The sequence below is a fragment of the Aegilops tauschii genome, chromosome 7 (genome assembly GCF_002575655.3).
Source record: "Aegilops tauschii subsp. strangulata cultivar AL8/78 chromosome 7, Aet v6.0, whole genome shotgun sequence".
NCBI lineage: Eukaryota > Viridiplantae > Streptophyta > Magnoliopsida > Poales > Poaceae > Aegilops > Aegilops tauschii.
The window spans coordinates 23,684,645-23,698,439 of NC_053041.3; the positions used below are offsets into that span (position 1 = coordinate 23,684,645).

Consider the following 13,795-nt stretch of genomic DNA (forward strand, 5'->3'; position numbering starts at 1 on the left):
CGAAGTGCATATAGTAGTAGACAGGAAGATGAAATGTGAGGCGCATCATGGCTTGTTAATTGACCACCATCCAAATACTACTCCATCCATCCGGAAATACTTGTCACTGGAATGAACATGTCTAAACGTATTTTAGTTTTAGATGCATCCATTTATATCCATTTCGTGACAAATATTTCCAAACGAAGGGAGTATGTCTTTACGCGGTGTCACGACGCCGTCAAAAAATGAAATAGTGTTACTCCCTCCATCCCATAACGTGGGACAGAGGGAGTACATGACGACTTGATCAATAAATATATTGTTTTATATACAAACACATACAATTGTATGATAAGTTTAGTTCCTTATTTTTCGCGCTAGTTCAAATGATGAACCTGGATTTGTACATGGTATTCATTGCAGTAGAACGCGACACAGGTAACAGTGTACCGTCCAAGTTCTAAAAGTGCTTTTGTTAGCATGATATGGGTTACAAGGCAACTCATCTTCTTTTTTCTTTCCCTGACGCATAGGCGCTAGGGCAAAGTTCTTCTTCCTCTAAGCTCCACCAGCTAGCCCGTAGATTCTCGTCCCCTTTGCCCGTTGTTGCGGTGGCTGGTGGCGCGAATGGGCATTTTGGTGGTTCAAAGCTGGCTAGTAGTCTAGTTTAGTTTTTTTAATCCTTGCAGGGGCGGTGCTTCATCATCGAGTTGGTCTGCCAGGATGAGTAAGCAAAGCTTCGGCGAAGATTCTCGCCGTCTTCTTGGAGCGGCAAGGTTAGGGTTTCTGGTCGTATGTATGCGGGGGCGATGAAATCTAGTGTCAGGCACTTCAGATCGATTCAAGGGTCCAACAATCACGACTGCGGTTACAGGGTGCTAGTCCTTAGGGGCACGGACACGAAGACCTCCTAGATGACAATAGTGGTCGTTTGATGGTCCAAGAACCTCAGTGTAAATTTCATTAAATTTTTGCGTGTTTTTACACTTCCAGTGAACTTTATAGTATGACTATGTTTTTTTTAAGTATATACAGTCTACACTTTGCAATTGGAAAAGGAAGAATTCGGAAAATCTTAGGAAGAGGGCACAAACCAGCGGACATCACAATAACGAGTAATTTTGACTTAAAACACGAGGTGCTACATAGAAAAGTAGCAAAAGGAGGAGCAGTAGGAGAGCTGGAAACAAAGCCGCTAAATTATCTACACGAAATCAATAGTTAATTCCGATCTAGCTATCCCCGCCTCGATTTCCGAAAGAAACAAAAACAAACTCTCGCCGCCGTCCTCTCCCCGCTCCCCACGCCTCCAACCCCTCTCCCCCCTCCTCCACCTCCGCCGCGCCTCGCCGGACTCCGGCCACCGCGCCTCGCCGGACTAGCCCAGGCCTCCCCGTCCCCTCCCCCCCTCCCGCCCGCCGGGGCAATGGCTCACTGACCAGGCCGCCGAGGCGAGAGAGACGGCCGAGCGCCGCGCCCACGGGACGACGATGAGCTCTTCGGCTTCGAGGAGGGAGGCGGCGAGGAGCGGGGAGCTCGGGCGGACGTGCGGAGCCGACGGCCCTCCCCCGAGGCCGGCCCCGGCCCCCGCCCCGGCCGCGAAGGCGCGGAGCGGGGAGCTGCTGCTGCCCAAGGGCGGCCCCGACGCGGCCGCGGCGGTGCGGCACGAGGGGTGGATGGTGCGGTACGGGCGGCGGAAGATCGGGAGGTCCTTCTTCCACACCCGCTACTTCGTGCTCCACAACAAGCTCCTCGCATACTACAAGAAGCAGCCCAAGGACAACAACATGGTAGGTGCTTCAGACCTCAGAGCTTCGCACCGGAGTTTCCGGTCAGATTGTTTGAGCTGTTGGATAGAGTCGCGGTCCACCTTCCGGGGAGAGTCCCCGTTGCTCCCCGGCGAGCTTTCAGCGGGATTTTTCCTCGCTCCTGGTGCGCTCTGGCCAATTTGGGTGGAGCGGGGGAGGGCGATCGGAGGACTCTATCGGTCGCAGTTCTACTACTTGCCGTAAATAAACTTTGGGCGGAGAGCAGTTCGGTGCCACCGTTAGGCCAGGATCTGCTGGGTCGAATTGAATGTTTCTTCCTGCAGTGAGAATCGCATGAGCTGGTGTCAATCAATTGTAAACTCTGAAGCTGACCGAATTCGTTCATTATAATTTGCAAGTGGTCTGTTGAGCTGGGGCTGTTGACTAAGTGGATCATTGGGTGCTTTTAATTGAGCATGGGAAGTGCTAACGGATGCCAGCCTCGCGAATTAGTGGGGTTTTCCTTTTTTCCTGTGAATCATGTGAGGAACTTGCTTGATCTGCCTGGAGCCCTGGACCTCTTTTAGTGTTCCAATAATTGAGTGCACTCTTCTCCTGCAAGGTGCTGTTTCCATAGATGGACAGCACATAGTAGATGGGAGTAAGAAGTAGGAGTGCTTGGAACAAATTCCCCTGTTTCTGTGGGAAACGAGAAGTTTCAGTTAGCCGCATTCCTCTGTTTGAGCCTTATCAAGAGGTTTCCAATGCAATGTAAAAACGTGACAATTTTATACCAGTACATTGTTTGAGTGGTATATTCCGCAACAGGGGCATGCTGCTTGTATTTAACTTTCTGGAGCAAATCTTGTGGATGTGCAGGTGCCACTTAAGTCTCTTCTGGTAGATGGGAACTGCAGAGTGGAGGATAGAGGGCTTAAAACACATCATGGACAAGTAAGTTTGCTCTTTTGCTTAGTTCATGCTGCATTTTTAGTTGAGAGCACTAGGTGTATTAGTTCCTTGCACATGAAATCCACTTGTCGTTAGCTTTTCTCTTGAATACAATTTCTGTCATGTTAGTTTAAAAAAAATTGGCTTCCTTACTTTTGAGGATTGTACTTCTGAGCTGAACAGCATTGCCAAACAAATAGTGTGGCATGTATTTCACATGCCAAACTGACGTATTATAGTTTTGATCATTCGTGTAAACTGTTCTGTTAACAGGTGAACCATACAAAGTGAACGCACAACATATCAAACTGAAAATTTTAAAATGGTAATATATTGTGTCTATTTCGGCACAGTTGATCAACTTAGACAAATTATCAGACATTGCTGTAAGCATAGTTCAAAAAAAGCGCTAGGCGTAAATTGTGCGTTTTGCCACCGCCTTGCGCTTTACTGACCAAAGCGTATGCTTATGCGCAACTATGCGCAGATTAAGCGTAGTTATGCGCAATGCGTTTTGCCAACGCCTAGAGCTTAGGCGCGCCTTTTTTAACTATGGCTGTAAGGTTAATATCTATATGTGCATATTCTAGCATATGCATGAATTTTGACATGTATTCAAATTTTGCACTGTCATCTACACATTTACTCATTATCTTGCCCTCGCAGATGGTTTACGTTCTGTGTGTCTACAACAAGAAAGAAAAGGACAATCCAATCACGGTTCGTTACAAATCTGTGCTCTTCAATATTATCAGAATTTAGAACCATGAACCATCTGACTATATCCATATTAATTCATGTGCCTTTGCCTACATTTGGAAGATATTTTTCTTTGCTGGATATTGTTGTGCCGCTACAATATACTGCAATGGAAAATAGCAAGGCAGACTAGTAGCACCATTTTCCTGAGTATAATTTAGTTGCAAAAATGAAATGATGTACTTCTTTTAGCCTCAAAAGGCAATAATATCCTCAGCGTGTGGGTCTGCTTATATGTTACATAATGTTTCCTTTGTTCTAGCTCTTCAAAATGGGACTTAGTATTACTTCTGCTTGTTAATGAAGTGAACGTTATGCAATTTTGTGCTGAAGTTCGGCAATTTTGATATGGGGGACTCCCTTTTTTGGCAATCTTAGTCCAGTATTTTCTCTCATGAGTATATAGTAAATCGTTTGCTATTACTGAAAATCATTCGTGTTCCTATCATTCTTCAATCAGATGGGTGCACGTAATATCGAGGAGGCCCTAGTGTGGAAAAAGAAGATAGAGCTCCTTATCGATCAGGTAATCAAGGTGTAGTAGATCTGAAAAACTGTAACTACATATGTCAATTGCTGTAAACATTATAGAATCAGACATCATGGGCGTTATTATTATTATTTGCTTGTTTGGTCATTGTGTGCAAGTGAATACTCCCTCCGTTCCAAAATAGATGACTCAACTTTGTACTAACTTTAGTACAAAATTGGGCCATCTATTTTGGAACGGAGGGAGTAACATTTAGTTAGCTAGACTGTAAATACACTCCATTGTTCTTCCCTCGTAGATTCCATAAAACACTGCCAGCTGGTAAATTTCCGGAGTCTGCAATGCACCAACGAATATGTATTAAGTCACATAGTGGATAATTGCCCAGAAAAACTCGGTGCCAAATTGTGTAGAACTACAACTGGCGAACGCCACACTCCATTCTGATAAAGATCTTCATTATGCAGCAACAGGACACTATGACAGCTAAAAACCGTAAAGCTTTTGCGTCACTGGACTTTGACATGGATCTTGGAGGACCGCTTTCATTCTCTGACCCTGATAGTGGGCAAGTGAATCTTCGTACTTGTAATTGTAGATTAGTTCTTCCGGTTAATACTTATATCAATTGGAAATGATATTCTGTTGTAGACCTGAAGACGAAGAGGAACCCCGTCCCATGCTGCTTCGTAGGACAACTATAGGGAAGGGTAGGAGGTTTGGTTGCACATTTTCTGCCAAGATCTATTATTTTATATTAATGATTTTGACTTCTAAATATGCCATTTCTTCTTCTAGGTCTTCCTGATTCTGTACATGACTGGACCAAAGAGCCTGATATTGGTCTGTCAAATCAGAACGACACCAATCAAGCTAATTCTAGAAAGAACTGGCGGCTGCTTAGATGCCAAAATGGCAAGTTTTTTAGTTCCTTACATAGATCTGCAACTTCCGTGAGAGACCATACCTGGTTCATATGGAATTAAATCTAGTATCTTGTTTTTATCATTGGCAGGGTTGCGCATCTTTGAAGAACCTGTGGAGGTCGAATACCTTGTATGTACTTTCTTTTATACCGATTTAATGTTGGAGAGGTGCTGAAACCCCTGCTAATTGCTAACCAGAGGATCTATTTACAAAAAAAATAATATGCCATGTGCAGGCAAGAAGCTGTAGCCGATCAATGAGGGCTGTTGGTGTCGTGGAAGCCACATGTGAAGCCATTTTTGGGCTGATAATGAGTATGGATGTAACAAGATATGAGTAAGCGTGTATTCCTTTACTTTCTGCTTGCCCATATATTGATATATATGTATGTTGATCTAGGTTTTCTTTACGCTCAAATGTAGGTGGGATTGTAGCTTCCAGTATGGGAGTTTAGTTCAAGAGGTTGATGGTCACACTGCAATACTATATCATCGGCTACAGCTGAACTGGTGTTCAATGTAAGTACCTTTTTGTTGTATCAACAAATTGCATGATGGTTGAATTGCAAGTCTTTTACCTGGTGCTGGCTTGATGCTACAACTTGCAACTCCTATTAAAATAACAAGAGTAGGCTGGATAACCCTGGCAGGTCAATGAACTATCTGAGCATGGACTTGACTCGTTTAAATCTGAATTAGAAACTTTGAAATTCGGCATATAGTCATATACTGTAGCATTGGAAGATTGCTGGACCCCAAATCCAGTATTTTGCACTGTTTAGTAGGTCTATGTGTCTGTGCTAACCCTGCTGCATAAATCTAAAAGTGAAATGAATGGCATTCCATCGCACAAAAAAGAAATGAATGGCATTTGAAGCGAAACCAACTTACCGGAGGAGCTGGCAGCAGGGGTGAGATATAAAACATACCACATAACAGCAATGAATAGGTGTGTCTGCTTACTTTGGTAGACAACTACAAAGCTGCATAGCTACGTGGTAGAACCATAAGACCGTGAATTCTAAGATTTTAATATGTAAATTACATTGCATTACCTCAGATTTTCCGCCTTGTGTAAACAACTGAGCCTGCAGGGTTGTCTGGCCACGAGATCTTTGTTATGTACGATATTGGCGGCGCAACGATGATGGAAGTTATGGTAAGCTTTGGAGTGATATTATTTCTGGTTACATCATCCAATTAAAGCATCTTGTTTAATGCTTCATGTTCAAACTTGCAGTTGTGCTGTTTCGATCTACTGAACACCCGAACTGTGGTCCCCAACCAGGATTTGCGAGGGCTTCTATTGAAAGTAATTTTCCTTCTGCTAGAGATATTATTAGAAACAGATTTTGTCGCTTTTATCTTTTCCTGAACTTACTATTAGTTCAGGTGGAGGTTTCAAGATCACTCCTCTCAAACCCGTGAATGGAAGACCTCGCACTCAAGTTCAACACCTTATGCAAATTGATCTCAAGGGATGGGGTGTGAATTACGTCACATCATTCCAGTACCACTCTGTGCTGCAGATGCTGAACTGCGTTGCTGGTAAACAACTCTTGTAACTTGTTACGGCATGAATTAAATACCTGTTAATAAAAATAAAAATCTTGTAAGTCATAACCGCTCATTTCAGTATTCCTTTTTGTTAACAGTCCGTGATTGTTCAGCATTTGTATATATTTCCAGGATTGCGTGAATACTTTTCCCAAAATGATGACGTTCACACAATTCCGAGGATTCCTGTGATGAATACTATGGCTAGTGTGCCCACTGTTAGAAAGGATCAGAAACATCAAAAGGCTGACTCAAAGACCAAACAAGCAGACTCGGCTAACGAAAATTCGGATATGATAGATGATGAGTCAGAAGATGATGATGACTTTCAAGCTCCCGAATCTAGCTTGGAGGTGATAACCCTAGACCAGAGCTATTCCTTTGTTTACAAGAAGTTATCTGTTGGTACACTACGCTAAAATCTCATTGCAATTCATGTACAGGAAGATGGCAATGTTGACAGTGACGCAAAGGGCTCTGGTTCGTTTCTTATCCAACTGCATCTTGTATTTTAATATCTGTACAAATTACCTGTATGACCACCCAACTCTAATCTCACGCCTTTGCATTATATTGGGTGATCCAGATCCAATAGATTTGTCCTGCTTTTCGGGCATTATTCGTCAGGATGCAAATGAGAAAAGCCGTAACAGTTGGTCGGTACCTGATAGCAATATCTTCAAAGTCCGTAGCAAGAACTTTTCACATGACAAATCAAAGGTCCGAATGTTCAACATCTTTTCTTGTTTACGAAGAAGCAGATTATCAAGAGCTTATTATGTTGTTATTTGAGTTTCAGGTATCTGCAGGGAAGTACCTTATGGAGCTTGTCGCAGCTGACTGGTTTAAGGATACCAAGCGTATGGATCATGTTGCCAAGCGTAAAGGATGTGCTGCTCAGGTAAGCAAATTAGTATGGTTAATTAACTGTTTATTTGTATCTCAGTGGAATTGTTTTTGTAATTCTTGCACTATGATTGTGTCAACGCATGAACCACCCATCGTCTTAACCTGCAAAGCAGCATTTGGAATACTTTAGTATTACTGTTTTGTGTGTGTGCAGAACTACAAGTAAATAAATAGATATTCGTTTTCTCTGTTTTCTTTAAACCTTACGTTATCATTTTCTTTCATTCATCATGGTATAATGAAGCTTGATATAGTTTGTGGAACTGTGGAAGCTTGACATAGTTGTACCTTGCATACCAATAGCTAGCTCTTTTATCATGTAAAATATACTTAATGTCTGTGAAAGTTCGGCACCACATTATTGTGCCAGCATGAGAACCCCTGCACGTTGTTAGCACTGAAAATTTATGCCTCTATGCATGAACTTGTCCTAAATCTCCCAGTTCTACTCTTATGTATTGATTTTGCCTGAACCTTGTACCACTGTAGGTTGCTGCTGAGAAGGGGATGTTCAGCTTTGTAGTAAACATACAAGTAAGCTCAAGTTCTTTCACTCCTCACATGGTTCATTTCTTTCTGCCCTCTTCTTGGGCTTTTTCTACAGAACAACAGTGACCATACACAGTGCAGAAAGTATCAGTCACTTCCATTTGCACTATATTTTTTAAACTTTTGGTTTTGACTTTACAAAATGCTTGCTGAGGAATCTGCATCTGTTCTTAGCATCCTAGTGGTGATAGTCCCATAAAACGTTACAAATGAGAACAGATGCAAAATACTGTTCTGCAATTTTTGTATGGTTTAACATCATACACTGCATGGTTTTAACCTCTATTTGTTGATCACATGACCATCGTGCACCCTCTGAAAATAGTAATTCTTTTCCGTGTACATTGTTTTAAGTCAGCATGCTTTTGCAGATTCCCGGGTCAACTCATCACAGTTTGATCCTCTACTTCGTCACAAAATCCTTGAAAAAAGGATCGCTCTTGCAGCGTTTTGCCGATGGCGATGATGATTTCCGGAACAGCAGACTGAAGCTTATCCCATCTGTTCCAAAGGTGTTAATTTTTAATGCATAGCCGTTCGAGTGCATTGATGTTAGCTTTGCTCACCTCTAGCATGTTGACTTCCTCAGGGATCTTGGATAGTGCGACAAAGCGTTGGAAGTACCCCTTGCTTATTGGGAAAGGCTGTTGATTGCAGCTACATTCGTGGCCCGGAGTACATTGAAGTAAGGCACTAACTTCACTGACAAAAAAAATATTTTCACTGAAAAAAATAGCGCAGTACATTGTAGGTGGAACAGTTGAAGTTATAACTGAGTCATAAACACCGCATTCTTCTGGTCATCTATGGCACACAGGGTCTACATTCTGATGCACCCGTTCTTGTGCAGGTTGATGTAGACATTGGATCCTCAGCAGTAGCCAATGGGGTTCTAGGCTTGGTCTTTGGTGTAGTTACCAGCTTGGTAGTCGATATGGCTTTTCTCATACAGGTAAAAACACCCCCACCATAGTTGCCGAAGTCTCAAGATTCCACTCCAAAGGAATTATTTCTTTGACAATCGTCTACACCTGCAGGCAAACACATACGATGAGCTCCCGGAGCAACTCATAGGCGCCGCACGGTTCTCGCACATTGAACCCTCCGCTGCCGTAGTTCCCGTGCTTGACGACACTTCCTCAGCTGTGGAGTGAATCATTTGTGCAAATTTTCTACTTCTTTCCTCAAACTCCTCCCTCCATTTGTCCGAGCCACTGCAGCAGTTTGCAAATTGTAAAGCATCATCAGTGAAGTTCATACGGCTTAATTTTTTTTTCTTACCAGTTTCATCCACATCGATTAGTTGCTACTAGTTGCTAGGTGCTTATATGGCGCAGTTCATGTATGTACATACTGCGGACCTTAGCTTAACTGCCGCTCCTTCAGTTTCTTCTGTTGAAACGGCGGTACTGTAGCTACATTATTCATGGATACCTCACTTGATTCTTTATTGTGTATATATACTATGCCTTACACTTTATATGCTACATTTGGCAACAATAGTTTAATTTATTGCTTCACTTGCCTGGGAGATTTTTCTCTTGGGGAGTTGAAGAATTTCACTAGATTCTTACGAGAACTCTTGTGTATGAATTTGTGTTCATGAAAGGGTTATGCAAAAATGGTTGCCGTGGGTGCTATGAATTCTTCTAATTTGGTTCTCACGTTCTTCCATCTTCCTGATACAGCATACACCTATATTGTTATTGAAGAGTTTTAGTCTGTGCGTATAGATAGTACAGGTCTCATGGTTGGAATGCCCGAATTTTGACTCACAAGAACAATTCAGTTCCTGCATAAACTGGGATTTAAATTTTTGTGAGGAGCTGTTTGCTTGGAACTTCCTTAAATAATCCTCTGTATCCACAATTCAACAATGCCCATATCCATCCGCTCCATACATGACACATGATCCAAAGGTCATACCAACATTTCGCTGAACTTGGATAACTCTATTGGTGCAAATTTTAGCTTCGTAGTATGCAGTTTTAGGTGAACAAGATTGACAGAAAATTTAGGCAACTGAGGATGAACAAACATAGCAGTTTATTCAGCTAATCAGATTTACAAGGGCACATGACTGTAGAGTTTAACGATAACGATGCAATTCCAAATGCTTCCAAGCTCTCTCTAATAACTAGTTTGATACATCCAAGACGCGCAATCACCAACATGAAGAAAAGAAAATACTTGTGTTGGCATACAGTGAACATGCACTTCTTCTATTCCATAGATGACATTTATCCTTTCAGTTTACCCTGAGGAAACCGCCAGGGATTGTTATTTGATCTTCGATCGAGCACCCTGGCTCATCACCGCTGCTGGTTCTCCCTCCTCCGTTGGTAGCGGGTTCTGTCGTTGTACCTAGGCCTATCTGACACTCTCTGCGGCACAGGCTCCACCCTTCTCTGCCTCTCCGGAGACCTCTGAACAATCTCTCCATTCACAAAAAGCTCAGCTGCAAAATCAAATGGACCAGAGAACATGAGCACATTACTTCTAAAGAGTGATCAGTTCAGCGGCAAAATCAAATATTTACGAGGGAAATCTAAAGAACATAGTTTAATCCAAATATATCGAAATACTATACAGGCTAGGCAGGAAAAGATAATAGCCGTGAATGCATTATATAACAACTTCACCCTACCGAAGTGCAGAACCAAAAGATATTGACGTACTATACAGGCTAGGCAGTTAAAGATAGTAGCTGTAATTGGTATTGTTCAACAAAATATACCGAAGTGCAGAACCAAATAACAGAGATTTGCTTCAAGTCTGTCAAAAACTAAATCAGGTTACTGCCAAAACCAATGAAGTACACAAATAATTGCAACCACTTCGGCAGATACCACAACAAAGGTATACCAAAGCTGCTGTAGTAGCCACCTTTCATTTCAGCGGTCTGGTAATCTTTGACTAAGATGTTTACATCTCTGCTGATCTGCGCCCCTTCCATTGAGGACAACCCCGTTGAAGCAAGACATTACCAATTAAGGCTCACCACTTTGCTAAGATGGACTACAAAACAACTTCGGCAAAGAACGACCACTAATTCAACTCAAAACAGGAAAAAGGCAGAATATATGTTGACTGTCTCATCTCCTCTGATCAGAAACCCATTGTCCAAGGTGCTGAACAGTCAGAGAGACGTTTATTCTTAGTCCATAAGCAATCAAAGCAGGACATTGCCTTTGAGACGTCACAGCTTTGCCAAGATGGACCAAAGAACCTTCCTAAACAATGACTTGTAGTTAAACTCGAAAGAGATCAAAAGGCTAGTTAAACTCGAAAGAGATCAAAAGGCAGTAAATGAATTACTTAATGTTTCATCTCCACTCATCAGAACCCCATCTATTTTGCCAAGGTGCTGAACAGTTAAGAGTGACATTTATTTTTAGTCCATTGACATTCAAAGCAAGACATCGCCAAGTAGGCTTCAATGCTTTGCCAAGATGGACTACTAAGCCATGTTTGGTTAAGAATGGTCACAAACTAAACTACAAAAAGGATGGATATCTTGAAGTAAGCAACAACCCTAGATGGTTAAAAATGGATATCTTGCAATGATTAGAACCTCATCTCGCTGATGAGCTGAACCGTCAGAGAGACATCTTTTCTTAGCCACTAGCATTCAAAGCAGGACACTGACACTAAGACCTCACAACTTTGCCAAAATGGACTAAAGAACCTTTTGTAAAGAATGACTACTAGTTAAACCCAAAAGAGATTCAAAGGCAGTAAATGACTTATCTAATGTATCATCTCCACTAATTAGAACACCATTTCGCTGAGGTGCTGAACCGTTAGAGATACATTGCTCTTAGTGTGTTAGCATTCAAAGTAAGATATCACTGAGTAGGCTTCCATGCTTTGCCAACAAGATGGACAGCAGTACAAATTTGTTGAAGAATGGTGACTGGCCAAAACTCCAAAAAAGATCAATGGTTCAAATAAGCAACGCCTCAACAGGCGGAAAATGTGACGGTAGTATCCAATCTCCACCGATCTGAACCACATTTTACCAAGGTGATGATCTGTTAGAGAGACAAATTTTATCTTAGTTCATCGACATTCAAAGCAGGACATTGCCTGCAAGACTTCCAAATTTTCCAGATGGGCTAGAGCATTCAGCGACTAGGTCTGGATCAGAAGAAATGCCATTCCAAAAAAGGGCATACCCAGTGCTCAAAGCTCCCACACAAAGTGGAGCCTGGAAAAAAATTTCTAAGGACAATAATTCTGCAAGGCTAGTTCGGACCCAGGACCTCCAGGCGACAAGTGGAGAGAGTCTACCACTGCGCTAGGCCCGCCTTTAGGATGAACTGATACTCTAGCTACGGTAGATACACACTCCCATTTCAGTGGTTCATTACACCTAAACGAGACATTGCGTGTATGGGCTTCATCACATTGCCACTTAACAAAGGGGGCACTCTATGTTTTTACAATTATAAGAACCATTCTATACTATAACTAATCATGTGGAACACCTAGAAGGCTATAAATGATATAGATATCACAAGATGAACTGATCCCCTAAAGGAAAACTGTAGTGGTTGAGGAAGAACACCTACCTCCATAGTCCTTGTGCTCGGGATCAACATACGAATCAGGAAGCACGAATAGAACACCAGGAATGCCTGTAACATACCAAACGGGGCATTATTAGATATATTAGTCTTCTAAAGAGAAACAAGAGGGTAATGCTTGCTAGGTACAGAGGGAGGACAACAAACCTTCCAGTTTGTTGGATGTTTCCTCATCGATCTCACACCCGAAACCGAAGTATCGCTCACAGGAGACGTTGTAAATCTTCTTCTTGGCTTCCTCCTCGCTGAATCGGGGACAAGACAAGCCAATGTAAGATTTAGCTACAGAACTACACTACCCTGTCTCACAGCAATCGTGTGTTTGTGTGAAAGTTGGAACGGAAATGAGGGGAACACATCAGGGTCGGATCGGGTGGGGGCGCACCTTCCGAGGACCTTGGCGAGGGTCTGGATGTAGCAGTCGATCATCTGGTGCTTGGTGGCGCCCTCGCCGCCGGGCTTGTCCATGACGATGAGCCAGTGCTCGTAGTCGCACCCGGGGAACAGCGGGGCCATCTCGGTGGGCGCGCGGTCCCCTCCGCCGGAGCGCGCGGGCGAGTACCCGTCGCCGCCCGGCCGGCGCGCCATCCCGCGGAGGAAGCCGAGGCGGGAGGCGACGCCCGCGAGCGCCGCCGGGCGCAGCAGAGGCTCGTGGGGCGCCGCCGCCGCCGCGCCCCCGCGGCGGAGGAGGGCGGAGATGGAGACGGGGGAGGAGGACGCGCGGCGGGCGAGGAGCCTCCGGGCTCCGGCGGCTGCGGCGGCGGCGGCGGCCATCTGCGTAAAACCCTAGCCGCTGCAGTGGATTCCGGGTGGTGCGAGGTGGGGTGGGTGTGTGCGTGTGAGGGTGATGGGTTTTGGGTAGTTGTTGACGGGTTTGTTCTTGCTCAGATGGGCCTGTAGGCCAAAAACGGGCCGGACGTGCGAGCTACTCAAGACCAGTTATTATTATATATGATGAAAACATTTGTCTCAAAAAATATATTATATGAAAACATAAATCTCAAAAAATATATTATATGGAAACATTCTGAAAACATAATTATTATATGAAAGCAGAGGAACCCTAGGCCTTTTTTTGGAGCCGTGGCAGCTGAGTTTTGCATCTACCTGAAATAAAGGACGGTGCATTTCTTACCATTAAAAATTTATGTAAATCACCCATCACTGCCACCCGTAAGTTAGATGTCGATTCGTTATTTTGGGAGCCCCTATTCCGCGCATGGCACAATGGCGATCAATCGCGCGCCCCCACCCCCACCACCCCGCTCCCTGCGTGCCCTTTTCTGGGCCGACGCATGTGGGTCACGACATGCCTTTTTCCAAGATTTCCAATAA

At 43.5% G+C, this 13,795-nt stretch overlaps 2 protein-coding genes across 2 annotated transcripts; one reads left to right on the plus strand and one right to left on the minus strand.

Annotated features, from left to right (window-relative positions):
* The first annotated feature begins 1,226 nt into the window (after positions 1-1,226).
* On the plus strand, positions 1,227-9,436 carry LOC109783345 (protein ENHANCED DISEASE RESISTANCE 2). The gene is made up of 22 exons (XM_020341955.4): positions 1,227-1,772; positions 2,610-2,684; positions 3,348-3,401; positions 3,901-3,966; positions 4,398-4,498; positions 4,582-4,640; positions 4,729-4,845; positions 4,946-4,986; positions 5,093-5,193; positions 5,280-5,375; positions 5,951-6,015; positions 6,097-6,168; positions 6,249-6,404; positions 6,546-6,766; positions 6,857-6,893; positions 7,000-7,133; positions 7,213-7,314; positions 7,812-7,856; positions 8,243-8,383; positions 8,461-8,556; positions 8,722-8,823; positions 8,909-9,436. Exons 1-22 carry the CDS (start codon positions 1,473-1,475, stop codon positions 9,023-9,025), a joined length of 2,298 nt encoding a protein of 765 aa, XP_020197544.1. The 5' UTR covers positions 1,227-1,472; the 3' UTR covers positions 9,026-9,436.
* A 464-nt stretch (positions 9,437-9,900) lies between these two features.
* On the minus strand, positions 9,901-13,302 carry LOC109783344 (multiple organellar RNA editing factor 2, chloroplastic). Its single transcript, XM_020341954.4, has 4 exons — positions 12,846-13,302; positions 12,608-12,705; positions 12,446-12,511; positions 9,901-10,329 (listed from the first exon to the last, which is right to left on the minus strand). The coding sequence occupies exons 1-4, from the start codon at positions 13,232-13,234 to the stop codon at positions 10,184-10,186; spliced, it is 699 nt and encodes a 232-aa protein (XP_020197543.1). The 5' UTR covers positions 13,235-13,302; the 3' UTR covers positions 9,901-10,183.
* Positions 13,303-13,795: the final 493 nt, after the last annotated feature.

What these genes read in the sequence shown, in the direction of transcription:
- LOC109783344 (XM_020341954.4), bottom strand. Translation starts at nt 13,234, where the DNA reads ATGGCCGCCGCCGCCGCCGCAGCCGCCGGAGCCCGGAGGCTCCTCGCC. An exon ending in AACATCCAACAAACTGGAAG is followed by an intron (nt 12,512 to 12,607) that starts GTTTGTTGTCCT and finishes GGTATGTTACAG; the next exon opens with GCATTCCTGGTGTTCTATTC. An exon ending in CGAGCACAAGGACTATGGAG is followed by an intron (nt 10,330 to 12,445) that starts GTAGGTGTTCTT and finishes TTGATTTTGCAG; the next exon opens with CTGAGCTTTTTGTGAATGGA.
- LOC109783345 (XM_020341955.4), top strand. Translation starts at nt 1,473, where the DNA reads ATGAGCTCTTCGGCTTCGAGGAGGGAGGCGGCGAGGAGCGGGGAGCTC. An exon ending in ATGGATGTAACAAGATATGA is followed by an intron (nt 5,194 to 5,279) that starts GTAAGCGTGTAT and finishes GCTCAAATGTAG; the next exon opens with GTGGGATTGTAGCTTCCAGT. An exon ending in GTGGCCCGGAGTACATTGAA is followed by an intron (nt 8,557 to 8,721) that starts GTAAGGCACTAA and finishes GTTCTTGTGCAG; the next exon opens with GTTGATGTAGACATTGGATC.